At 40.1% G+C, this 27,732-nt stretch overlaps 2 protein-coding genes across 5 annotated transcripts; one reads left to right on the top strand and one right to left on the bottom strand.

The window, feature by feature from the left end:
• Positions 1 to 1,316: 1,316 nt before the first annotated feature.
• Positions 1,317 to 6,047, top strand: LOC103708314 (TPR repeat-containing thioredoxin TTL1). The gene is made up of 7 exons (XM_008793179.3): positions 1,317 to 2,696; positions 3,544 to 3,739; positions 3,838 to 4,022; positions 4,109 to 4,442; positions 4,559 to 4,763; positions 5,100 to 5,206; positions 5,304 to 6,047. Exons 1-7 carry the CDS (start codon positions 1,768 to 1,770, stop codon positions 5,460 to 5,462), a joined length of 2,115 nt encoding a protein of 704 aa, XP_008791401.2. The 5' UTR covers positions 1,317 to 1,767; the 3' UTR covers positions 5,463 to 6,047.
• Positions 6,048 to 15,228: 9,181 nt separating this feature from the next.
• On the bottom strand, positions 15,229 to 25,391 carry LOC103708315 (nuclear transcription factor Y subunit B-4-like). Of its 4 annotated transcripts, none has more exons than XM_008793181.4 (6): positions 25,108 to 25,384; positions 24,724 to 24,962; positions 24,513 to 24,642; positions 24,367 to 24,372; positions 24,149 to 24,226; positions 15,229 to 15,856 (listed from the first exon to the last, which is right to left on the bottom strand). In XM_008793181.4, exons 2-6 carry the CDS (start codon positions 24,954 to 24,956, stop codon positions 15,842 to 15,844), a joined length of 462 nt encoding a protein of 153 aa, XP_008791403.2. In that variant the 5' UTR covers positions 24,957 to 24,962; positions 25,108 to 25,384; the 3' UTR covers positions 15,229 to 15,841. The 4 variants fall into 4 exon arrangements, with proteins under 4 accessions (XP_008791403.2, XP_008791404.1, XP_038987142.1 ...); XM_008793182.4 differs by having other exon boundaries at positions 24,145 to 24,226; positions 25,108 to 25,370; XM_039131214.1 differs by lacking the exon at positions 15,229 to 15,856 and adding an exon at positions 19,395 to 23,413 and having other exon boundaries at positions 25,108 to 25,391.
• Between the last annotated feature and the right edge of the window lie 2,341 nt (positions 25,392 to 27,732).

Raw genomic sequence — 27,732 nt, 5'->3', positions numbered from 1 at the left:
GCTTTTTCTTCACTGGCTCCGTGTGCTGTATAATATTATTCAGTTCTTCTATGTAACTTTTCAGTTTTCACTGTACCTCCAAAAATATATATATATATATTATGCTTTACTAGCGCCGGGCAGGCCCTGTGCGACGAGCCGGAGCTGCCGGCGGCGATCGCGGCCGGTCCGCCGGTCACGGCTCACCGGGTTTTGGCTCGACCCGCCGCCTCCGCGAGGTCAAAACGCAACAGCCTCCCCGTCCTTTGTCTCGATCGACGGGTCGAGAGTCTCGGGTCCGCGGTCGGGTCAGGACCCGACGGAATATTCCGCGGCATCGCGATGGCCCGTCACGGTCGCCGTTATGTGCTAAGCTGGAGGGCGATGGAGCGCTCAGGTTCCCCGGACGGGCCAGCTGGCACGGAACACCGCACATGGTCAGCTGCCCCCCTCGCGAGGGCGTTCCTAATTACCATAATACCCCCAATCGACTCGCAGTAACTTTGCCGGCTTTTCGTAATTCTGCGCGGTCTGTGAGGGCATTTACGTCATTCCGCGTGGGTTTTAAAACCCTCCTGGCTTCCGAGTTCCGGCTGGCGCAAGAAGAGGCGTCTGGAAAGTACGGAGTCTGACCATTAATTTTTCTACTGCAATTGGACGAGACCAGAGGAAATAAATATACATACACAAAAGATATCAATTAAGAATAAGCAAAGGGAAGAAACCAAGCTAATTAGCTGGATGGGTGATTGGATCTCGAATATACGATAGGCAAGGTCGGGGTTTAAGGTTTTTAGCAACTCTTAATTAGATCAAGAAATGTCATATAAATTGAATAAAGATATGGAAATTTGGAAGATAGAGAGTAAGTGCAGTCTAACAATAAACGCTTGCATTAAGGAAACGAAGGAAGTTTATATGGGAGTTTAAGCGAGTCACAATTAATTAACAATAAACAGTAAGAGATGATTGACAGTAAGCACATTAGTTTAGAGCTGAAACTAAATCTAAATTAACCGAATTGGATCTTAACTGAATACGATACATGGAAAGATTAGAAGAGAACAGGGTTTAAGCAAATCATTTTTAAGTCAAAAATATTCTGTTAAATTGATTAAGAAAAGGAAATTTAGGAGACAAACAGGGATCAAATCTAAGGCAATCGGTGGATGATACAGCTTTCTATAAAAAAAATGGAGGAAGGCAAGAATACAGTATTTATACATGGCGATGGATGGGGGAAGGTAGAGGACAACAGGGTTTCTCGTGAAATAGCGTGGGGTGGTGGGGGGGGGGGGGGGGGGGGGGGGGGAGAGAGAGAGAGAGGGGGGGGGGGGGGCAAAGGAGTGAAACTATGCCCTTCTGTTTGTTTACATACCCTCTCCTCCTCATTTTTTTTTCTTTTCTCCTCTCCTCCCTTCCTCCCTTCTTCTTCTCTCCCGTCCATCTCCAAATCTACTCGCATTCATTCCCTGCTTCCTCCTTTCCAAATCACGAGATCCCCATCTCTCCCAATCTGTTCCCCTCTCGCGCTTTCTTAGTCCACAATTTCTTCTTCATTTCTTAGTCCGCCATTTCTTCTTCAATGTCGTCAGCTCTCTGCCGCCGTCCGAGAACTCCCTATCGTTCAATCCTCGCCTTCTCTTGCAGCCACTACACTACAGCTAGCCACGGGCGGTAATCCAAGTGGTGGAACAGAAGGGAAGGAAAATTAAAAGAAAAAAAAAAGGGTGGTGCGGTAGCCGGAGGAGATCTAAGCCGCGAGCCCGAGAGGCTTCTTTAGCCCTGATGTCGCGCCCCGGCGAGCCGACTGGCCGGAGTCAAAGGCCCCATCTTGGCGCCGGGGTCGAGCCCCCCTCCGATCGATTCAACTCCGCGCTCGCCCTTGACGCCAACAAGCCCGACTCCAAGGACTTGGCCCTCGATCTTGGCTCCCCCGTCTCCCCGCTCCGGTCCCGCGCCGCCTCGGCGGCTGTCACCAGCAGCAGCTCCAGCTCCTCCGGCTCCTTGTCCGGCAAGCTACCGGCGAGCGCCGCCGCCGCGCGGAGCGTCGCCTCTGGCGGTCCTCCCGGGAGGCCGAACCACTCCGGGGAGATTTCCGGCGAGAGTGGCGCCACTGCCTTGGAAGGCAGGAGTTTGAGGCCTGGCCACCGCCGGACCGGCTCGGCCCCGCTCGTCTACTCCGGCGGCGGGGGGAGTAGCTCGGCGAGTTCTCCGGTGGCCAATGTCCTTCCGGCGGGGAACATCTGCCCTTCGGGGATAATCGGGAAGACGGGAATGATCGCCCAGAAGACGCCGAGAAGCGACGTGCTGGGCTCCGGCACCGGGAATTACGGCCACGGGAGTATAATGCGCGGCGGGACTGCCGGCGCCGGCGTGGGGAAGACGGGCGGGGACATGGGGATGGGGAATTGGGTGGATTCGGTGGCCCGGAGGGCAATGACGAGCTCGGATCTACGGGAGGTGACGAGGGCAGCGAACGAACAGTACAAAAGGGGGCAGTTCGCCGAGGCGCTTAGGCTCTATGATCGAGGTATTGCGATGTCCGAGCACAGTGCCGCGTACCGGAGTAGCCTAGTGTCGTGTCGGAGTAACCGGGCGGCGGCGCTTATGGGGCTTGGCAGGTTGGGGGAGGCGGTGAAGGAGTGCAAGGAGGTGCTCCTTCTGGATCCGATGAACGAGCGGGCACACCTGAGATTGGCTTCACTATATTTACGGTGAGGAATCCCAGGCATTTACTCTTCTCCATTTAAATTTCTTTCATTCAAATTTCTGTTTTTTTGAGAGATTTTGGTACTTATGAAGTGAAAGATTTGATCTTTAGGAGCTGGATGTTCTGTTTTCATGCATGGGATGTGTTTGTTGTTTGAAAGATTGGATCTTTATGAGGGATGTATCTCTTCTTCTGATCTGCCTATCATATGTTGATCCTTGGTTGTTGGAGAATGGCTCAGTGAATGCCTTTTTTGTTGACTGATATTAACTGACACTTTTGCTTAGATCCATGGTTTGTTGTTTGGTGTGATCATCTGCTCTGCATTATATTTCCTTTCGCATTGTTTTGTTGTCCGTTATTGTAGAAATATGGGTTCTTTTTTCTGTACAGATGGACGTATGGGTTCTTATTGAGTTGCAGCTTTGCTCTGTTTACTTATTGTCTGTTTGTGCTGTTCGGTTGAAGTTTTAATTTTATCGGCGACCCTTATGCTCGCCAGATATCCATGATGCCCTTTGCTTTGCTTTTCAGATGATAAGTTCTGACTAGTCACTGGTCTGCTAAACATCAGCAGTTTAGCTATGAAAGGTCGCTTGATAGCTATTTAATGGATGGAAAGAGCCTTTTCTTTTCGAAAAATGATTGAATTACTTGTCAATCTTCATCCGCCCAATCCGCTTTGAGATAAATTTTTATTAAAGGTTCTAGAATGAATTGATCTCTGTGATATGTTTCTTTATGCTTTCTCGATTTAATGGCTATAACTTTATTTATTTTGGATTATGTAATCCTTTTAAATTTTCAATCGTTTTCCTGTATCACATTATCTAAGCAATTTCTTATGCCAGCTTGGGGCAGGTTGAGGATGCAAAGCGGCATATCTACTTTGGGGGCCAGCAGCCTGAGCCTTTTGAGTTGCAGAAGCTCCAAATAGTGGAGAGGCATCTGGGAAAATGTACAAATGCTAGGAAGATTGGTGACTGGAAGAGCTTGTTAAGAGAAGCTGATGCAGCCATTGCAGCAGGGGCTGACTCTTCTCCATTGGTAAAATTCCTAATTTGCTTGTTCATTAAATGCCATCTCTTAGCTGTCATTAAGGGGATAAATGAATATAGAAGTCACAATCAGTTTTGAATTTGCAGCTCATTGCATCGAGAGCAGAAGCCCTTCTCCATATCCACCAGCTTGACGAGGCTGATTCAGCTCTTTCAAGTGTGCGTAAATTTGAAACATCATCCTCGTCTTCCTTGCAGACCAAAATTTTCGGTATGCGATCAGATTCCTATATCTACATTGTTCAGGCCCAAGTTGATATGGCATTGGGAAGGTGAGCTTAGTAATTTAGAGTTCTTAAAAGTTTCTGTATAAGAAAGCTTTTGGGGTTAATGAGAATGATATATGGAATTTTTACAGGTTTGAGAACGCAGTTGCAATGGCCGAGAAGGCCAGGCAGATAGATCCTATAGATACAGAAGTGACAATGGTGTCAAATAGTGTGAGATCTGTGTCGAGAGCTCGAGCTCAAGGAAATGAGCTCTTCAAATCTGGATACTTTGCAGAAGCATGCATGGCATATGGGGAAGGTCTTAAATGTGATCCATCAAACCCGGTCCTTCATTGTAACAGAGCAGCTTGCTGGTCAAAGCTTGGACAGTGGGAGAAATCTGTTGAGGATTGCAATGAAGCCCTAAGGATCCATCCCACTTATACCAAGGCCCTTCTCAGACGTGCTGCCTCCTATGCCAAGGTAAATTGTCTCCTATTGTCTGTTTCTTGTCCTTTCCTCGCTAGATCATGTGAGATTAGGATACCAAGAACAGTTTGGATTTATCTGTTTAATTGTTTTACTTATTGGGTGGATAGCTTGAGCGCTGGGCTGAAGCTGTGCGAGATTATGAAGCCCTAAGAAAGGAGCTTCCTGGTGACGGTGAGGTGGCTGAAGCCTTTTTCCATGCTCAAGTTGCGCTGAAAACATCTCGTGGTGAGGAAGTCTCTAATATGAAATTCGGTGGGGAGGTTGAGGAGATTGCTAGTATGGAACAATTCCAAGCGGCGATATCTTTACCTGGTGAGCTTTGCGTTTCTATTCACCTCACATCTCCATACCATCAAGCTATCCTTCTGTCTACCCGCATGTTCTTTTTACAGGTGTAAGCATTTATATCTATTATCAACCTCAGACGAATAATAGTGCTCAATGTTCTTGTCTGTATATATGAGTTTTTATTTTCAATCAAATGCTCGTGAGTCGATCACCTGGAATCTCTTGTTCAGTTCTCATTACTATTTTAATTATAACGGTATATTTGGTAGCATATTTTCTTTAACATTGCTGCATGTGATATTTGATATGGCCATCGTCCATGGAAGTAATTGCACTAAGTTGGAACTTCAATAATTTCAGGAGCTTCTGTTGTTTATTTCATGGCACCATCGAGCCAGCAATGCATCCAAATGTCCCCATTTGTGGATGCACTATGTACACGAAATCCTTCTGCAAATTTTCTCAAGGTAATCTGATATTCCCTTCATTATATCTAGTTTCTTTCTGCAGCATTCATCTTTTTTCCCTTTTCTGTAATCCGATTCTACTGCATGTGAATTAAAGGTCAATGTTGGCGAGAGCCCTGTCATTGCCAAGGCAGAGAACGTAAGAATAGTCCCAACCTTTAAGATTTACAAGGACGGGATGAAGATGAAGGAGATGATTTGCCCCAGCGAGAAGGTTTTGGAGGTGTCCGTGAGGCACTACAGTATCGTGCATTGAAACAGATGATTCATATGATTTGCTGCTCCACCTTCAATTTATACAATTGTCAGCTACCGCCGCAGACCTGCCACATAATAATTCATCGAACTGAAGCACGAACCAGAGAGATAGAGAAGAGCCTATTTATTCTTTTTTTCTTCTTCTTGTATTTACCATCTCCTTCAGTCTAATCTTAGCCCACCTTATTTATTCTTTACATTCCGCAGCACTTTAGTCTCATTTCAACAGTTTAGCCTAGGAGGCTGGGATGCTCTTGAATTTTCTTACACTAGATTCCACCATTCTCTTCTTCTTGGGAAGCTCGAGTGTACCGTTTATTCGGCACTGCAGGCATTGGGAGACTGAGATAGCTGAGAGAGATTGCTGCTTGAAATTACTTCGTGTATATATACCATATAGCAATTACTGGGAGCTATTGGAAAGATTGGGCATCTGGTGGTTGGTTGGGGAGGAAGGAAAGAGAGTAGGCAGTCACCATTGATAGTTTTGCTGCTGCTGCTGGTGCCGATACATACATGCTTCCATTTTTATGAATGAAAACTTAAAATTCTTTCTCATGTCATCACAACGACTTTTCTTTTCTTTTTTTTTCTTTTTTTTTGTTGAATGTTCTTGCCATACTTTGGAAACCGCAGAGAATTAATTTGTTATCAGTACTTTGGAAATCACAGAGAAATAATTTCTTCTCAGACTATTTGGTGTGCTTGTACTGACAAGAGAGGGTGTATTTGGAAAGCACATTATCTCCATGAAATGCCAGAATCGCCGCTACTGTTGTTACTGTTGATGTGAGATTCTAATGCTTTAGACTTTGGGGTGTTGGCTATGTTCAACCAAGTTCATGTGTGGCAGGAAGTGATTGGAGAAGGTTTTTTTTTTTTTTTTTTAACCCGCTTTTTTATCTCTCTGGAGGGTTGCTTTACTCGCTATGCTTCATATCGGAATGGACAGAAGTTCTCAAGTGGGAGAGCTGGTCTTTCTGATGCGGTCGTCGGGTGCATTCATTGCTTCGTAGATCCTCCACAAAGCGATTAGGGTGGGGATGCATGCGTTGGCAGCGGTCCAGCCAAGTGATGCATTCCAAACTAAGGATAAATTTTTAATTAAGTTAAATTTTACTAAAGTTTTGTTTTCCTTTTAGATATATTAGATATATATACTGCGTTGCAGTGCGCCACGCAATCACAACTGTTGGTTCTTGTAGCGTTGCATCAAGATGAGCGCATGGTGAAATGAATGGCTGTCATTGGCATGGCATGCCAAAGTGACTGTTGGCGTCGGTGGCCTTTCTTTAAGCCCAAATGCGTGAGCTGGCTCTTTCTCCTTCCTCCCTTCTTTTGTTGGGAAGGGGAGTACAACTTTTTGGACCCGGAGAAAACGCATGCATGCCAAGATCACATGTTGGATGTGGGACCCACGACATCAATTGCCGTCATAACCGGGAATGGTAAGTTTGACTTGCGTTGCAGCAACGCGAAAGGTGACGTCTCATCACAGCCTTCACTCACAAAATAGGACCTCGTAAAGCAGCATGAGCACGAGAGGTTTGGTAAGTTGAATTCAGCATGAGAAACAGGCGAATCTTGTCATGGTGGCCTGAGAATTAAGAGCAGGAAATTATTGTTGAAAGGTAAGGCCCCACAAGCTTAAACATTTAATACAATTTTCAGAAGGATGCATTTTATTGCATGCTGTTTTTCCTAAGATATTTATACATATCTTTAATTTGCCTTTCAGCGATTTGTTGTGCTATTCGACTGTTACACTTCGGCATTTCCTTCTGTTTCCCTTTTTCGATGAAATCGAGAAATCTTCATCTTCTAAAAGCTTGTATTCCATTTGAAAGAAGGTGAAAAAAGAGAGGTTACGAGAGGAAACCAAGCAAGTAGGACCCAAAACTATGGAAGGCAAGTGGGACAAGGGTACTCATGCTCCTTCCATCATTGAAAATTCTTTAGATGATCTGTTCGGGAGTAGGCAGTTGTTTTCCTTCTCTTGTGTTGTTTGTCGGCAGGGATCCAGGCCGAGAGAGGCATGGGTGCCCCACCACCACCACCTCGAAAGGATCTATGGCCAAGTCTGCTTCATGGTGTCTGAGGCCTCTGTTGTTGAGGAACAAGGAGAAGTCTCCAATGGCTTTGTTGCGGGCAGCAGCGTGGGGTGAGGCCTAAACCCGTGATCCCAGCGTCGTACCAATAACTATATATTATTTTTCTTCCCTGTTTCTCCTCCAGCTATACTGCTATATCAATTAGTTGAATGCCGTAGGAGGATGTAGCCATCCCAATTACATAGTTTTTTTTTTTTCTGATGATTTTTCTGTCGAAGTTGAACATGAATACCTGACAACTTGAGAGTGGCTGAATAACAGAATCAGGAAGGATTGGAGATGCAGCATGGATTGGAATATTGGTGCTGTTATTTGCTGAACACAAAAGTAAGAAGAGATCCTGTTCAAAAACTAGGTTCATACTTCTTCTAAGTTCATTAAGTCAATTCTTTTTTCTTGGTAGAAGAGTCAAGAGTGAAAACGACAAACAAGCATAACAAAGCAGTTAGCATTAATTATACAAACCAATTAATTAATAATTTACATCTCGCAGTTTTGATGTATTCAGTTCAGTAACAGCCCAAGTCTGGCCCATTTAAATGGGCCAAAAGTCTGGCCCAAGCCACCCCGCAGTTTACTAATCTCTAGTCCAAAACTAGTCTAAAGCGAACGCAGGGCCACCTAGTTAGTTGGCAGGCTCTCAGTACCCAAAGTTTCCTGTCTATTTCTCTAGTTGTTTCGTTTTGGAACAAAGACTGTTTTCCCTGATCCCAGAAACTTATTGTCAAAATGACATATGACACTCTGAAGAAGAAGCAAAACTAACAAAGCCTTTACCGAATTGGAAGTGGGCTTAGCATTGCATACGCAATAAAAATCTGCATCCTAATTACAGGGGGTGTGAAACCTCCCAGGAAAAAAAAAGAAAGAAAGTTGACGCATATAGACAAAGCGCAATATCTCCAACACAAAACAAAAGTTGCAAATCTCTTCTTTTTTCGAACAATAAAGAAGAAGAAGAAGAAAAAAAAAGCAGCGAATCTCTTAATTAGTACTCCGGCCTTCATCACATACTTCTGTCGACTTCAATGAATAATACCTGTTCAAGGCTGTCCAGCTTGCAGCTGTTATAGCCCAATGAATTGATAGTGAATAAGTTGACCTCTCAGTATGGACTCCATAACATCCAAGTGTTCAAACACCACCAATCATGGCACCAAGAAAAGAAAGTGATTATCAAATCCACAAATTCATAGTTACCCCTGGTGTTAGATTTTAAGAAGTTGCTTTTCTTTTTCTTTTTTTTTTTTTATGAAGAGCGAGGTAAAACCACCCGTCCTTTATCAAAAAAAGAGAATTGACAGAAACTATTTATAAAAAGTTTTCAAGAAATAAAACCACAAAAGAACAATAACATTTTTTATATAAGTAGACTTATTAAGCTTTTCAACAAGCTGAACAATCTCATAAGTGATTTTAAGAATTGTTTTTCGAATACACATGCTTGTCCTTCTCTTCCACCGGCAAGATGAGCCCTATTCGATCATCATGCATCCTTTTTTTTATTTTAATTTTTATTTTTTTGGTAGGTGGGCGGTTGGTTTGGGGGGGTGGCGGTGGGATGGTGACATGGTTGTAGAAAGAACTTGTTGCCATGATCTCATGGACATCAACTTTTCCCTGTTCAACGGATGTGGGTGACATGGTTGCTGATTGCCTCTGAAAGAAGCTAAGATATTATAGAGGTTTGCTTGGGTCATTCTGCGAACTAATCCGAGACGACACAACTCTCTGTTGGAATATCTACCGGTCGGGTCCAATGCAAGTAGAAGCATCTCTGCAAGCTGTTCTCAGACAAGTCCGAAGCTAAAAGTTTGATCAGAGAATCTTGTTTTCAACAACCAGCTTTTACCACGTGACACAAAAACTATATGTGGACCGGTCAAATGATAAATTTAAAAAGTTGGCAATTATCAACTATCTTTTGCTCTGAAACATAACACCACTAAATTTTAGGAAGTGTCAAGATTGTCAACATGTAAGCTTGATATTTAATAAAAAAATGTCCACTTGAGGTCAGCGTTTTTCGAGTATTTTATGAGAAAAAACTGTGATTGAAAGAGGTCCAAGTTCTTGAAGGGAACTCAACTTCACACAAAGCATATGATATGGTTTGATATTTGTGATTATCGGTATTAATTTGTTCTTCTAATAATACTTTCGGCGGTAAAAGAAGGGAGCTTTAACCCCACTCCATTTGCACTCAAAAAAAAAAAAAAGAAAAGAAAAGAAAGAAAGAACCACTGGGATGACTCCAATTCCATTATGTAGTTACTTGGACCTTTCTTGCAGGTCAGGGAATTTATTATTGGATATTTCATAGTTTCTCAGAGTAATTCATTCAACCTAGCTAATATAAATTTATAATTATTTTTTTGTTGTATGAGATTGCATGTCTCCAACTTGGCAGTTTAACGTTAAGCACTAATTATATGTTACTTTCTATTGGATCACATCTGAGCCTTAATACGAAGTTTAATATTAAAATGCTCTGGCATGAAAGTGTCAGTACTATCTGATCAAAGCAGCATCATATCCAAGGAATGCAACTGACCGTTGAATGTGTTCTGATGGTCACAAGATTTAACAGGTGCGACCCATATGTGGATAAAGTCGTCATCAAACAAGAATCAGAACCTTTGTATGATGCTAGGTGACCAGCTTGTGTCTCAGATTTTAAAAAGTACAGTTTTTGGATGAAAAGGTCTAACTGCAGGAAGGTAGATGCTTAATTTCCGAACTAATCGAAAGATGGACTGAAAGCCTTAAGTTTGTCTCATTTTATACATTTGAGATGCAACAAGAAAGGTGGAATTATTCATACATTCAAACTAAGAGGCAGCTAAGTCGCTATAGGTGCAATTTAAATCCTATGTTTTAAGTTAATTGAACTGAGGACATAGAACAGATGCTTGACTTTGGATGGCAGAGAAGAATGACTTGGGAACTTTCCCATTAAATGCGACGTATATTGCTCCCTCAGGTAGATACTGCAGGAACCTATAGGAGAGATTGTAACAGTAGAGGAGGAGGCACGCTTCCTTCTCTCATCCTAGCGGAAAAAAAAGACATATATCCAGCCTCGGACTTGTTCACATCATTACCTCAAGAAGTTAAACAAAAGCACAAGTATGTTGATTTTCTAAGGATTCGGAGCTTAAACCAAGCATTCTTGGTTCTTATTTAGCGCTGAGTGTACAATTTTGACGACACAGTGACTTTTTGCATATTGTCATGAGGTGGAGCAATGCTTTTGATATCTCAGACAACTTCCTTTTCTTTTCTTTTCTTTTGTTTTTTTGAATAAAATGGAAGGCATGTTATCCACTCATGAGATTTCATTACAAGCAGATGAAATCACAGTACAGATAAGGAGAGAGTGGTGCAGGGAGGAGAATGAGTCTGCCAATGAGCTGGGTTAGAGGGGGAATGAATAATGCTTCTTCCCAGCTATATATTGTAGAATGGTTCTTTGGTGCTTTCGTTCTCTGGCCTTTTTTGCTGCTAAGTTTCTGGTCTGGTGGAGAAAAAGGTTGTTTGGTTGTTGGTGCGCAGAGTAAGGCGACATCGTTTGGAAGTTGAACGTTGTATTATTACGTTGCTTTCACAACCACCAAATGCAGAGTTTTTTTTTTTTTTTTTTCCTAAATTTTTTTACATACAGCAGCAAACCAACTAGTCTTAGGCTGTTTAACTATTTCAAAATCTCTATTTGGTAGTTGGCCATTTTTTATCTCTGGCACCAGGTTTCTTCCAAAGGACTGATGCGGGTGAACACATGAAGATGGCCATCATCCATCCATCTCCCTTTCCTTTTGCAATTAATATGTGGCAGCAATAATACAAGAAAAAGCCTGGTCACCTGCGCCGTACGTGTTCACAAGATGAAATTCTCCTATCCTGACCCAACTTTTTGATTAGATCCGCATGGGATTATACAAATAAAGGGCAGGAAAAATAGTTTGGCATCCCCACCCCCAAACCTTTTTTTAAAAAAACAAATATATAGCAACTTTTGTGGATGAATTTGTAATCTCTCCCTAGCATATGGACTGAAAGAAAGAGGACACCAACGGCCTCAAGTCTTGTTGGGGATGCTTGCCTATCAAATATCGAGAGAGTATTCCAATAAACTTCCTTTAATCCTATATTATTAGCTCCTGCAATTAACTTCATCACGCAACGTAGGCTCCAGTAATTTGTGCATGGACACTGAGGTCTAGTATTAAATCAAAAGCCCGGATCCTAGAAGCAACTCTCTGAGAGCTACGCATAACCTCTAGCATTGGATAACATATATACGCGAGCAATCTTCCTATCCCAATTCCTGAGCCACACTTGTTAGATCATTAATTCCCCCCCCCCCCCCCCAAAAAAAAAAAAGCAAAAAATCAGAAAAAAGAACATAGGAGACACTATTTAAATTAACAAGAAAAAGCTATAAGCAAAAAGTTGGCACGCCCCGAAATTTTTTTTTCTCTCTCTCTCAGCAGCTTTCTTTCCCCACCTTTTGTGCAGGGAGGAAAAACAATGAACAAGGCTAAATAAACTGGTGTAACCGAAGTCATAATATCAAGTACTTATGTTACAGTGGTTCTAATCTGCTAACAACTTACGTAGTTGGATCGTTGCCTCGCTCTCCTCCACCTCCTACTCGACCGATAGATTCTGGAGCCCTCTCAGCCTTACGCCCGGAGCTGCTGGGGCCCGCGGATGCCTTGGCCGCCACCGTGGAGTCCTTGCCGGTGAGGCTCTGGACGACAGATTTGAAGTGGGTGGCGTCCGTTTCGACGTACTGCGTCTCGATTATCCTGACCTTTATTGCTCCCTCGCCCGACATGGAATAAAACTTCGCTTCCTGCTGATGAACTGATGATATATATGATGATTGATGGAGACCTGGCAGCCTCCCAGATCGATGATGATATATATGACATCCCAGGAGGATTGGTTGCTGCTTAAACCAGGGAGGACCGACCACGAATGGTCAGAGAACCACCCCGGGGAGCAGTAGTCTTAAGAGAATATGTACACCCGAGAGTAGTAAAACTGTACCGTAGAAGTTTCAACTTTGGACAAGCTTGAAATTTTATTTGGATAAGATGTAGCAGATCTTCTGCATGTAATCCCATTAACCGTTATCCTGTAATAACAGCCGTTCCTTGACATTTTTTAAGAGTTTACCTGAACAAGATAACGTTTTCGAAAAATATTATTTAGATGGAGTGAACAAATCGCAGCGAATACGACGGCAGATCACAGTGTTCCATTGTTTATTTGGAATTCTAGACATTACTGAAATGCTAGACCTTATGGAAATCCTGATCTCTCTCGAAGCTGTCACTTACTGCCACACGACAGAAATATTAACAGCCCGCTCTATAGACTTAAAATTGAGAAAAAAATTTCAATAGATGAACAGTAGAAGGATAAAATGGTTGCTGGTGAAATGATGAATCTTGAAACCATTCTTCCAGCTTTTCTTGGAAAAAGAAAGTAAACAAATTAAGGATAGGTCTGAGAGAAATAAAAAATAATAATGAAACAAGCATAAGTGCGTTATTGTGGATAAACTATATATGCTTGGTTTCGTTTCATCATGAGCTGGAACTTAAGAATTCTGGGCATAACTAGTCCTTCCACGTAGCGATCGATGGAGCTGAGCCGTTTGCTGTAGGTAGGAAGATCGGAGAGCAGATGGTGGAGGAATTCAAAAGCCTGCCCTGCGCCCATGGCTTCTTTATACACCCTCTCAAATATAATTCTAACGCAGAGGTGGCCTCAAGTACCTTCTTCCATGGACCAAGCCGGGTCCTTCTCTTGGGAAATGGCTCCAGTTTCCGGTCAACCCACAACTGAGTCGTCCTACATTCTAGGCTCTTTTATGTACCCATGCAATGGATGGCATGGCAGATAGCTTCTGATCCAGATATCGTGTGGAATATGTAACCATGCAGTATGTGACAAGGGTATATATGTCCAAGTGGAAATTCTAGATGCAATAGAATGGTCAACCGAGAAGATGAGCCAAACACATTAAATTTGTCCTACCAAGGAAAAAACACAAAACTTGAGAAGATTTTTTAAAATGGAGAACAATGGGCATCTTTTGTAAGCAGAGTTAAATTATAACGATCATTTCTAAAGCATATTAGAGATAGAGATCGACCCAAATCTGTGGCATGATCTTTGAGAGAGGTGGCCATGACCAAAACTTTCATAATTCTATCAAGAAATTCCCCGTGATTAAAGAATCTGATTTCACGCCTACTAAGATGAAAAAAAGTGATTTGGAGAAACAGTCCTTTGAACATTGAATTTGACATCATCAACCCATTTCAACATGTATCAGATGGTATCCGATTTATAGACCATCAATTATAATTCGAATAACCATTTCTCATAAATATAGACAGGCACTAATTTTGTATATAATGAGGAATAACTTGTACCAAGTGGTTCGACCAGCTACAGACGTTGTAGTCTATTGCATGATAGTGGTGGAAATATTCAACTAGCAGCCGAGTCAGCCTCTCTTGCACCCCAAATAAAAATAAATGATAAAAATTTAGAATAAGGAACCCAACCTTCTATTTAATTGTTGTTGTATTACTTCCTTCCATGTGCTTCGGCTCCATCCTACCTTTATTTACATTTTTTCCTTTGCATGACATATGATAATCTTTTACTAAGATCTACTTGTTCCTTGTTATCCCTTGTACCGCATCATCTATTCTGTAGCTAGTTGAAATGGTGAATCTAGAAGATCTTATATCTTTCCACCATTCCTGATCGGGCAGGCAGGAACCAACGACTTAAGAATTCAATTTGTTAACCACTTAACCATGACCAAACCACTCCACAAAGTGGTTTTGCGGCTGTGGAAATGGTCCTAATCCAATAATCAAGTGGCGCTCTTTCGTGCAAAAGAATAATGTGCATCCGATGGTGAAAACGTGCTGCATCCGATGGTGACAACGTGCTTTCAGTCTATGCCTTAAATAGTGCATAATACCATTATCAAGAATCACGTATTAGTAGGCATACCAGTCAGCCACCGAATCAATTCGATACCGATTCGGACCGCTTCGAACCGATATCACTGGTTTGGCCTCCAAAAGTCCAAAAAAATTTGATCAGATCGATACCAACCGATACGGACCGGTACTATTTTTTAACACCGAATCAGACTAATTCGGTACGGACTGAATCGGCAGATATGAGCCGATTCGGCATTCCTTAATATATATATATATATATATATATATATATACACGCGCGCATATATATCCATATTTATATTCATTACTTTCGTATCTCTATTTTGTACCAATATCAGCTTAAACCATATATGGATATGAATTTTTACATCCGATTAATCTCTGTTTCTGCATTTGCATTTGGATAAAAATAGAGATATACTGATATCTGATTTGTCTTCAATTCATTTTCAGCTCAAGCTCAAACAAAAACAGGCAAGTGATTTTCATCAACTGCAAACTGGAAAATTTCAATGCAAACCATGCTTGGAAAAACAAATTGGTAAAAGTCATGGGTCCCAAAACAGTGAGTTCCAGTGTTAGTTGCTAGACCTATATTTAAGTACCTTTCTTGTTCTAGCACTCGTCAATGAACTGCAAAAGATTTACAATAAAAGCAAAGCAGCAACTCCCACAACGATTTTGATAACTTAATTGCAGCAGAGAATCTTGCTATTTGTTTCCCTGCTAAATGAAAAGAAACTAGGCACTGAAACAGAAAATCTGCAAATAAATTGTAATTTATATCATGATAATAGACATTTTCTGAATTCTAATGACATTCTAGAAAATCCAAACTACTATAGGACACAAACTGTAAGAACATGTATCATTCAGCACAACCGTGGCTTCAATTCTTCCAGGAAATTGTGAAAGCTAAGCTCCAGATGTCATAACAGTCTGCTCTGAGAAACTTGGTCAGAAGAGAACAGTAGCAAAGCTAACTCAGTTAGCCTCACCTCACCCACCCTTATCCAAAGGTTTTGGAACTCACAAGGTTTGGATCAGGTTGTAAGCTGAGATGGAAACTCATCAGGCCACAGCCAAGAAACAAGCTGGGACCTCACACACTGACAAGTCACCATGAAGATGATCAGGTAAGATAAAACAGGAAACTAGAGAGAAGTATAAGCAGCAGCTAGAATCAATAAGTTATCCTTAGCGCTGGAAACATGTATGGAACAGCATAAGGAACCATCATTCCCCCGCATCCAGCAGATCCAATGCTAAAGAGCATTATACTGCAACAAAAGAAAATAATGACCAATTGTTTTCTCCAGTCTAGAATAAAAGCTTAAAATTAAACAATAGTCAAATGTCTTTAGGGGGTAAACCATAAGATATACATCAAGATTATGGTATGAGAAAGGATAAAAGTAAATGCATATGTGAGAATTAATGAAATCTGAATGATCAGTCAATTAAATTATAAACCGGCACATTTAAGGAAATATAAACCAGCATGCCAACAAATAAATAATGGAGCAAAGGAGATTGGCAAAGTAAAAAGCATTTTGAAGCAGGTAATCTATATAAGGGTGCACCCGAGCTTTACCCTAACGGGAGAAGAAACCTAAATAGCAGCATAACAAGCCAGGTACCATTTCGTCACAGATGTCACAGAAAAAGGGCTCCCATATGAAGAAAGTAGTGCAAGACCTAAAGTCAATGCACTAAAAACAGTGACGGGTAGTTTGAGACATACCTCCGTTAGCAAACACTTGGCTCCCAAGAAATCTGCTTTAAGGATAACTGGAAAACTAAGTGGGTCATGAATTTCCATTGCACATATCATTTGGAAAACATTTCCAGTTCGTTTTCTGAATGCAACAATAATATCCAAAATATTTAGATAGAACATCTGGGTTTGAACAGTGATATCTTCCATTCTCAAGGAGTGGGAAGATATTTCTCGTGCTGAGTTTTTAAGTGTTCATGCCAGGTGATCTTAGATCCTTATAGCCATTGTGTCAGCTGAAGGTACCCCCCTAACCATAATCATCATATAACCTTGTCCCCACTATTTGGGTCGGCTTTATGAATCCTCATTCACCAAGTATGCCTACTTAGGGCCACCTCCATATTATTCCAAGTCAGGGGACATCAATTTGGATCCATTTCATAATAATCGATCCATGTCCTTATGTCAACCGCTTAAGGAGATCAGATACATGGATCAACAATGTAAGCATTGAAAGAGATAAGGAATCTAAAACAAAATCAAGATATGCACAATAAAGGGTCCCTAAAAGAGTCTTGAGCCGAGAAGAAAGATGATCGAGATAAAGAAACTACGGGTGCAGAGGCAGAAGAAGAAAACAAGATCAAAGAAACTTCAAGTTTCAACTTGCAGACAAGGCACGACCAGCTTAAACAACACAGTAGGGTCACAGGCCATAGTCTCAGACCATTTAGGAATTTTAAGTAGAGATCACATGTGCAAGGAATTTCATCAGAGACTCAAGGGGATTTCCTCAAGGTAACATTATGAAGCAAGTCAAGCCTAGAAGCAATGGCAAGCAAAAGTTTAATATGTGTAATTTCAAAACTTTTGCAGAGTCATCAGCCACAACTTTTTAGTTACTGTCAACAGTACTGGTCTAGGATATACCTCACTGAATCAAAACATCAAAAATTGAATTTATTTAGGGATGCAGCAAACTAGAAAATTAGAATTGTTTTGCTTACAAATTGAAAGTCATATACAAAATCCCTGGTACCCTTTGTGATTTTCTTTTCATCTGTAGTTTTTAAGTAAAAGTTTTTATCAGAAGTTCTTATTCTTCATTCTATAATATCACATGCCACAACAAATATTGCACTACCTACCAAAGATTTCTGTTGCCATCCACTTGCTAAATCTATGTTTTCCTACTCCAAGTATGATGTGTCATGGCTGGATGATCTTCATCCAACATGGATTAAATTCAATGGTCAACAAATACCATATTTAAAAGGTGAGTATTTGGCAATAGCTATAGGGTCACCAGATCAGTGCATCCAAGAGTAACCATTAAGAATATAAAAATTCCATTTAAGCACAGCTTCTTAGCCCATGAATCTGCATGGCATGCCAAATTGTATCACATATGAAGGTATGGCAGGAGACAATACTTTAGAAGCAATGAGCTTATCCTTTACGAGGTTGATATGATATCACGACTGAAACCCTACCAGGCATGTAGCTTAGATGGCCTCAAGTGTTGAAGGAATCGAAGAGGAAATGGTACCTTAGGATCTGTTTGGACAGCACTAAAGGTCAGGAGTGCAATGAAAACTCCAATAACAGGATTATTTGAAGATGACTTTTGTGGACATTATAATTTGAGGAAATAATTGACCATAACTTAAATGTGGTCAGTGCTAGGGCTGAAAATAAAATGTCAATTTGAGTGACAGAGGAGACAGATTGCTTATGTGCAAGTATCTCTTACAGTGGTTAAGAACAAACTGCTTATCTTTTGGTTGCTTGGTTATATGACAGACACCCATCACCAAATATGGACAGTGTTCAAATAGGTGGACAGGGTTTCCGAAAACCTACCATTTTAACTGAACCAAAATACTAGCTCCTTTTAGTATACTTGCTAGTTTTAATATATCAGGTTATTTGCTACTTTTAATAATATATGGTTACTTGCTAATAGTCAATGCTCCTAGGTATGGGTGACACTAATTTGCCATCATTATGGGCTTCAGTTCCAGCAGACGTCATCCTTCCTCAAGATCTTCCACCCTTTCAGCATGTGAATTCCAATTCCATAGAGCCCTATCATGTTCCCATGTTAACCTTAAAGCAACTGTTTTCTTTTTATGGAGGCTTCTTGCAAAGTGCAGAATACTGTAAGTTGACAAAAAATTGAAGGTAAAGTCCCTACTATTACATATCCAACATACGCATATGAACTAATGATCTGATGCTTCTCCGAGATTTTATAAGCCCTTATGATACATGCATTGATTCAGAAGAATGTTTCAGAGGTCTTCAGGCCTAACCAGTATTCTAACCTAACTAGAGAAGGACAATGTACTTTTAAACCTTAACTACATAGTTACCCTCATTTGCTAGCATTTTCCTTCCAGAAACCTTCAAATGAACCTTAAATTATCATTCTTATCAAGTCCATCCATTTTCCAATCTTGGCGTACCATATCCTAGAGATCAATGCACGAGCTAAAGATTAGCGAACACTAGATAATTTGCCATCTAGAAAGTGGCACTATCCAGGCATAAACATTTCATCCGAACTGTTGAAATTTGCATGAATTCAAAGCAAAATTAAGTGTTGCAGCATTTTAATAAGCTCAATAAAGCAAATGATAAGCAACCCAAGGGCAAATCAAGATACCATGAAGATGGTCTCCATCAGTACATTAAATCAAAATTCTATCATACAAATCAGCGACACATACACCTGGTCATGTCCACGGATAAAGGATATCAGCTTACAGTGAGGCGAGGAGCAATACATCAGGGAAAAGGGCATCATAGGGCACTGACTCTCGTGTAACCCATGCAAGGAGGAGGAAATGATCCAGCCTACCTGAATGATCTTGCAGAAGCTGATAGGCAGAAGTTAGAGCTTGAAAAATTGAAGTGGAAATTTAGAAACCATCCATCCGGGACTGCATAAAGAGGATTCACAGGACTGTGTATAAACTCCCAACTGATATTGAGCTGCTCTTGTTCTAGATATTTGAGGACAGGAAGAGCAGTTATATGGCCTGTAGTGATTCCATCCTAGTGCAATGAATGATAGCGAGATACGCCTTCATATGAGCTCCGAGTTTTCTGATGTTGTCCCTACATATATGTTGGAACATCCTTTTACTATTGTAGTTTGCACTCATGGGACGGCCCATGTTTTGTTGTAGCCACTATGGGCTACTGCTATTTCTGATGGACATGTAGTACTTCAGCATGTTGATATATCTATGCTTATTGACTACAATTTCTAGAATACTTCAATATGTTATTATGCCAATTTTCATTCTATTTGTGGATTAATCATCTATTTATCTGTTATTGTTTGACTATTAACCAGAAGCATTGTTGTCCTCAGATGTATATGTATTCCTTGTCAACCGTCATAGACACATGGTGCAGGGACGGAGATGACAACCCGCTATGGGATGCAGCTTTTCAATTGTTATTTTCTTATGTCTGTCACCCCAGCACATTTTGAGAGGTTACCATGTCGAACGAGGCTGTTCACGGGACATGCTCATACAGGACATCCTTAGCGGTCATCCACATTGTAGGTAAAACTATTTTAGGATGACCACAATTATATTCTATGTGACACTTGTGGCCAGAGTTTGGATAGTGGATATGAAGCACATCACCGCATAGGAGCAGCTAGCCATCTTCCTTTCAGCATAGGCCACTGGTTCGCAAATCCGGTGCTCTCGTAGAGACCTTCTAGCACTCTGGAGAGACAATCAATTATCACTTCGCCATGCGCTAAAGGCTATAAAGCATCTCGAGTACAAGTATATAGTTCTGCAGACGGCAATGTGCCTTTGCACACTCGCATCCATGACAACCCAAACTTCTACCCTGCCTTGTAAATTATGTGCCAAAAAATGATGAGAACAGCTTTGATTCACAATATTAAAATGTTGTACATTCCCTCCATGCAGAATTGCATAGGATGCACCAATTGTAACCACATCCTGACCACTGACCATGGTATCTTAACAGAAAAGGGTGGACCTCACAAAACATCATAGCATCCAGCGTGTTAGATTACACATTCTTTCCATGTTGCCATGGGTTGCAAGGAATGTGCTACTATTATGAGGGTCTCATGATGGGCCTTGACAGATCAAGGATTTGTAGTACTTGAAGATTAGTTAAGCCATAGCTTAATGAGTAAGACTTGCACTTGAAACATACGTGAAGCATGTCTTAAACAAGTTTTATTGTATTGTACATGCTGGGAAAGTTTACTTGGTTAATGCAGGGTATGCAGACATGGACAAGTTCCTAGCTCCTTGTCGCAATGTTACGTATCACATCAATGAGTACCCTGGAGTTGGGAACCGATCAACATAGGTTCTCTATGAATTTCTTCAACCACCGACATGCACAACTATAGAATGTCCTAGAGAAGTCTTAAGCACCAATTCAAGATATTCAAGATGACCGCACCCTACAAGTTAAGGATGTAATGTGATATTGTTATAGCTTGTTGTCCCATGCATAATTTCATTCATCGCCACCAACACAACGATAGGTACTTCAAAATGAGGGGATGTCAGTAGGGACAGATACCCGAATATTTTACCCATCCTTGAGCCGGATGGGACAGTTTTAATCGAAATCAAAAGGAGGTGATATTGGTGATGGTTTTCGTGAATTCCCCGATCTAAACCCGATCCAAAACCAAAGCCCAATAACAAATCCATTATAGTACCCGATAGCTCTTAGTACCCTTTATATTTGGTATAGATCCTAGCCCTCCATCCCATGTAATATGGACCGTCCATAGACCATGAATGGGTAAATAACTAAATGGACAAACCCTAAAGGCTAGAGAAGCGGATTTTTTCCTCCCTTCGGTTCTTCTTCGCAATTATTGTGTTTGTTGGACTTGTTTTCTTTAATGTAGTTGGATTTGTTTTTAACTTGGATTTGTGTGTTTGTTGGACGATTGCATTATTATTTTAGAATTATTGAGTCTCTTAGAGAGTTGTGTTATTATTTTAGAATTATTGAGTTTGCTGGATGGTTGTGTTATTATTTTTGGACATATTGAGTTGATATGAATAATATGAAAATTATAGATGATATCTTTAATTTAGATATCTATATATAAAAATGTTAAATTAAATTAAAAAAGTTAAACAATTTTTGATTTTTCAGTTTCAATTTTAGGAAGCAGTGATGCATTTCGGGTTTGATTTCAGTTTTTTCACTAACTACACTGAATCCGCCCCGTTCACATCCCTATTTGACCCACCACTCCCGGACAAAGATGTTGATGATCTTGAGGACCACGACATCTCAGTGGGCACATACAAGCACACAAGAGGGGTGGCTATATAAGAGTGAGTGCCTAGAGAGGTGGGAGGGGCCAAGTGGTCAAGCAATATGATGTTCAATTTGGCATCATGCCCATATTGCTCTTTGTTTTTCGCTTTCATCATGCATGTCTCCTTTGTTACAATATTACTAGGATTGTTCATGACAAGCAACCAACCAACCCCCTCTAGATGGGACAAAAGGCACTATGTAGTGCTCATCGGCCATGTTCTAGGGATATAAAAGATGTGGTACAAGTGTCAACGGCAGGTCAGTGGCTATTTATATGCCCTACGCAAGAAATTCAAACACTCAAGGAAGCCGCCATGCTTATCACACCTTTAGCAAAGCCACTTTGTAGTAGTTCACCTCCTGCCCTTGTCATGACATGCCACATGTCCTCCTGTTACACACCGCATTTTACATATGATGGTCCATGTCCTCCTACTTGGCGTAGTTCTTCTTATCTTCCCACTTCTTGCATGATGACCTAGCTATTTATACTACTTTATTAGAAATGTTGAGTTGAGTTGCAGGTGTAGCCCACGAGGCATATACCATATACTTTGTTTGCACGGTTCCAATCATGGTACCTAAGGTGGATGGTCTATACTGCATAGGTGCTTCCTTTACACTCACTCTTATACGTGATACGTCAATTTTTTCACATGATCATAGTTTTGGTTAAATGATACTTTGCCAGGTTAGTTAATCATACTTTGATAGTATACATATGTCTATATGTGCTCGCTAAAATTTTGGCATGCTGTTATCAACAATGCCTCATCCTAGCTAGAGAGAATCCAATGCTTAAATAGTCGTTTTTATACAAGTGAGAGCTGATGGAAATATTATCAAAGCCGGGCAACTACATGGTCATATGTGGCCAGACAAGAGGAAGGGGGTGGCTAGGAGGTGTATGCAAGAATGGCTATATCTTCCCAAGGCAATACTCCTACGTAGCCGTTTTTGGCATAGAAAGTGTAGGCCACCTTTGTCCGAAACAAAAAAACTATCCTTGAGATCGAGCATCATGCAGTGGACAAATTGGAGTGTGTATGGTAGGCGTTGCAATACCACTGCATACCCGTATACATCTATACGGCCATTTCTACATAAACAACATATGGGCAATTATAACCAAACTATATTCTACAAATGCATGAGGCAAGAGGGAGGGGGCATGGTTAGTGGATGTTGCACTCACATTCAATCTTACCTTGTTATACTTGGCCATTTTTCACAAATGGTGGAAGGACAGTTTTTCCGAGCAAAAAAAAAAAAACACTAATTATCCCCTCAAATTCTTCCTTCAACCAAACAATATCATAATAACCTCCAAACTTATCCATCCAAACAAAGACACAAAAACCTTATTCCACAGAATACTCTTATATTACAAATCAAGGAGAAATATAGAATGAGCATGGGATAAAAATTCCATATTGATCCGAATCACAATCCATATGCTCCCATTTTCAATAAGATTCTAGCTAGAAGCATGCATGTACTGAAATATACTCCATACTTATCTGGATAACTTTTCCTCATTTGTCCATCCAACCAAATAGGAAAAACATTATTCCACGAAATAGTCTTACGTTACAAACTAGGGAGAATATATAGAATAAGCATGGGCAGAAATTTCATATTGATCCAAATCAATTCATATGCTCCCATTTTCAATAAGATTCCGGCTAAAAGCATGCATGCACAGAAATACGCTCCATACTTATTTGGATAAGTTTTCCTCATTTGTCCAAGATTTATTCTGCAACCAAACACTACCTTTGAGTAAAGCCATAAATATCGATGGCAAGTCAATCAACTATTTCAGGTTTTGACTTCTGTATGAATAACAGGCTGTGGAAATGTAAAAACATCCCAGTATGGCATCACAAATTAAGATAAAATGGCTGTAAAATCATCATGATCGAAATATGATCACTCTCATCTAACAGTAATGCAAAATCCATTTGCTGCAATGTCACAGAATACAACAAATTCAAGTTTCTATGGATTATCTACAGAATAATAATTATGACACTTGCCAGATTATAATAAAGTTTTCTTAGAATTTAGAATTAGTTTTCTGCATATCTAATGAAATCCTAAAGACCTGTTCAAATATATTCTGAGGCTATGCACTCAACAATAAGTCAATAACGCTCAAAGAAAGCATAACATGCAATAAAGAGAAACAGAACATTGCTAAACTAGTTTTTGGAATTTCATATTTAGCCAGCAATGATGCAATTGCAGTACTTAAGTTACCTGTATGTAGAGTATTATAGAGCAAAAACATATAATCCCAGAAATGCATTCTCAAAATATATACTCAAGTAAGTATATATTTGCAACAGTCACGGTACAGATTCCCGTAGCAATGAAGAAGTGTAGGTACAACATGAGCATTAACTCTAGACCTTTATCAACTAACCTAAAAGTAACAAGGAAAAAGAAGCACCGAAAGCGGTATGAAGGAGGAAAGCAGCGACCTACCTACCGAAGCCCCAGGATCCCCATCAACTGCACCATTTTTCTTTCCAGATAGATCTGCAGAACGTGAACCCCTGCTGTCCCCCTTTAAAATTTCACAAATTCAAAGGACATGAAAGAACAAAACCAAACCCATTAATTTCTCCGACAGAAGCTAATGCCGTACAAAGAGAGGTGAAAAATAGAGAAGAAAAAGAAAACAAAAAATGAGGCAAGAGGAAATACCTCCATCTTCAGCACCAACAAAAGTGTGTGCATGCACCAACAGGATTAGATTCACGGAAAAGAATTAAGCCATACGTAAGTCCAATTGTTCAATATAATCAACTCATGCGTACAGAAATTTGGAGCAAGAGGAGCACGAAGATCACCTCCCTATAGAGCTGCAGATAGAGCTTGAGTGGCTCCACGTAATCCTCAAAACCCAGCGTCCCCATCGCCCACAGCAGATCATCTCCATTGATCGTCTTCCTCTTCTCCCTCTGGCACTTATCACTCGCCCTGCTCCAAAACCCGAGAATTCATGACCAACAGAAAAAGATCATAGAAACAGACGAGAAAAGGGGGAAGAAAGGCACCGACTCGCTGGTGATGAAGCTGATGAACTCGGAGACGCACTCCTGGACGGACTCCTTGGCGTCCTTGGCGATCTTGCCGTTCTCCGGTATCGCCTTCCTCATGATCCTCCCGATGTTGGCGATCGGGAGGAACCGATCCTGCTCCCTCGAGCTGCCGCCACCTCCTCCTCCCGGCGGCCCGCCGTGGTCGCCGGAATGCCCGCTCTCTGGCGTCCCCGGGGCGCCGGACTCCGCCATGGGACCCTATACCACAACCCTCGCCGCACGTGAGACCCAAACCCTAACCCTAGCTCCATTGGGGACGTAGAGAGAGAGAGAGAGGGGAGAAGAGCGAGTGCGGCGTCTTTGAATATAAAAAGAGGGGTGGGGGCATAGATCGGAGACTTACCTCGAAGGGCTAAGATGGGAGGAGAGAAAGGGACGGCGAAGAGAGGGATCGGAAGGGGGAGGGGATGGATCGATGGACGTGAGATTGGGATCGGGGGCTTCTCCGACGGATCACCGCCGTTGGTTTCTGCTGCCGCTAGGAGACGTTGAAGGAGAGCTCCCGCCTGCACCTGGCCCTTGACTCGGTGACGATCGCTATATTTTGGGTCGAATGGATGGTTGATTGATTTATAAGAGGAAGAGGGTGGGGAATAGCCGAATAGGCTGGTAGGCCGGTGGTTGTGGGTACATCTCAGGCCGTGAAAGTGTGAGTGCAGTACACTGTCAGCCGTCCATGGGAAGGGGATGAATTTGGACTGGTTAGGTCTAAAATGTTTTATACGAGCAGAGGTGATCGAATCAGAAAAGAGGCCTCATTTTATACTGTGATTAAAGCCAATTTGGCAACATTTTTGGTAGGCGAGAAAGTACTTTTTATATCTTTAAAAGTACTTTTGGATAGAATAAAGATATTTAGTAAAAAAATCGAAAAGCTGTTTTAGCTATTTTGGAGCTTCTTCGAAAAAATACTTTTAGCATCTATCGGAAAGTTGTTTTACATTTATAAATTTTTTTAGGCCAAAATACCCATGATAAAACTTTATAATTACACAAAGTATCCATTTATACCGTAGAAGAAAGAAATCTAAAGGAGCTCCAACAAACAAGGAACCCTAATCGGCTTTGGCTTTCTCCCTTGTCACATGATCGAGGTATTATTTCTTTCATCTATTTATTTATCCATCGCTTTAAACAAAGAAAGCATTAGAAAGAAAATAATCATAAAATCTCACTTTTGCAAGTATGATTGTGTGTCTCTATATTTTTTTAAAAAAATTAGCTCTTAAAAATATTAGATTAATAAATTATTAATATATAATAATAATTATTATTATAATATTTTATATCAAAATATTATATTATATTATATCACATTATATCATAATACATTAATATGTTATATTATATAATACCGAATTATATTATAGTATAGTATAGTGTAATTTATATTACATTATCATAATACATTAATATGTTATATTATATAATATCGAATTATGTTATATTATTATGTTATAGTATACAATATTATATTAACTATATTAGAATAATATTATATTATATTACAATAATATTATACTATATCATATATTTATGTATTAATATATATTTTATTTTTTATACTCTGTTGTATAGTAGTATGCAATATTCTTTATGGTCATTTTGTCATACCAAAAATACTTTCTTAGTTTATTTGCCAAACATATATTAAAATTCCACAGTACTTTAAAAATGTAGTTACCAAATAACAAATAGTTTTTTATAAAAACTATACTTCAAAAAGGTTTACTTCTGAAAGCTCTACTACCTACAGCCCTGTCAAACAAAGCCTAAGACAAAAATATATATCTAAATTTACTAAGAAAATGCCTAAGAAAATATTTACTTTATTATTGGGCTTCGGTAGCTAGATATTAAAAAATTTAGTATTTCTTTCATATCATACTTGACAACATTATCACATTTGTCTTATGACACAAACAAGTTTTTTAAAATTTTAAATTCATATCTTTATCTTTTATATATTAAGAAAATAAATTTGCTGAAATTTTTGATTAAAAAAAAAGCAGAAGTTAAAAAATGCAAGGGTGGAAAAGTCATGGACTCTGAGAACTTAAGCTAAAAATAGGAATTTCTAATTTCATAATTTAAGGGATGTTGAAGAAGTTTATTCTAGAAGCAAATGCTAACCGCCACTTTTAAATTTAAAAGTAAAATATCATATCTTATGCCCATCCAAATACGCTTTTATTTTAAACCCCTTTGTTGGTGACTCGGGGGAAAGGAGTTATGCACCAAAAGAGCTCATGTCGCATTTACAATATGTTCAGCCAAAACAAAGTAATTACATGACTGCTATTTTCCTCTATGCATTTAACTTGTTTACAAATTAAATTTTCTATTTCTATGCATGATCAAGGTTCCTATTCTCAAAATTGTTTCTCATAGTATCAATCTAATCTTTCTTCGTCTCTTCTTATTGTTAGACATTTTTCTAAGCTTATCACACCAATCTTCAACTAATGCGCTTGTCTAAATTCTTTTTGCATATATCAAATCAGAATTCCACTGCCAAATTCACATTTTCGCTATGCCCAAATCTGTGAATCATTTGCATATAGGACCTTTTTGGTATGTACAATAAAGGAACCAATTGATGTATTCAAGTTTATTGGTTTTTTATGGATATTTACATGCAACCTTGACTAGCAAGGAAAAATTGAGCGCGTATCAGCAACATTCCATATTTATTATTGATATAGGAAAATTTCGTATAGTAGGAGACAGATGAATAGAACATTTTTAAAAAGTCATTGCATAATACTAAATCTTGATATTTGAAAAAAAGCTTGCTATGAATAAAGATTTTCCATAGATATATGTAGTAGCATTGAAATGGCATTTGGTTATCTCTTAACATCATATTAATTGAGATGACGAATGCTTGCATAAACACATAAAATGAAATTGCATATATTTGATTACATTCTAGAGGACTATTTTGCAACCATAAAGGCTCAATTGA

The sequence above is a fragment of the Phoenix dactylifera genome, chromosome 11, assembly GCF_009389715.1.
Source record: "Phoenix dactylifera cultivar Barhee BC4 chromosome 11, palm_55x_up_171113_PBpolish2nd_filt_p, whole genome shotgun sequence".
Taxonomy (NCBI): domain Eukaryota; kingdom Viridiplantae; phylum Streptophyta; class Magnoliopsida; order Arecales; family Arecaceae; genus Phoenix; species Phoenix dactylifera.
The sequence above is the reverse complement of the archived record's forward strand: the minus strand, read 5'-3'. Positions and strand labels throughout refer to the sequence as shown.

What these genes read in the sequence shown, in the direction of transcription:
- LOC103708314 (XM_008793179.3), top strand. Translation starts at nt 1,768, where the DNA reads ATGTCGCGCCCCGGCGAGCCGACTGGCCGGAGTCAAAGGCCCCATCTT. An exon ending in GTTGATATGGCATTGGGAAG is followed by an intron (nt 4,023 to 4,108) that starts GTGAGCTTAGTA and finishes GAATTTTTACAG; the next exon opens with GTTTGAGAACGCAGTTGCAA. An exon ending in AGCGGCGATATCTTTACCTG is followed by an intron (nt 4,764 to 5,099) that starts GTGAGCTTTGCG and finishes CAATAATTTCAG; the next exon opens with GAGCTTCTGTTGTTTATTTC.
- LOC103708315 (XM_039131214.1), bottom strand. Translation starts at nt 24,956, where the DNA reads ATGGCGGAGTCCGGCGCCCCGGGGACGCCAGAGAGCGGGCATTCCGGC. An exon ending in ATCAGCTTCATCACCAGCGA is followed by an intron (nt 24,643 to 24,723) that starts GTCGGTGCCTTT and finishes GTTTTGGAGCAG; the next exon opens with GGCGAGTGATAAGTGCCAGA. An exon ending in ATGGGGATCCTGGGGCTTCG is followed by an intron (nt 23,414 to 24,148) that starts GTAGGTAGGTCG and finishes GTTTGGTTGCAG; the next exon opens with AATAAATCTTGGACAAATGA.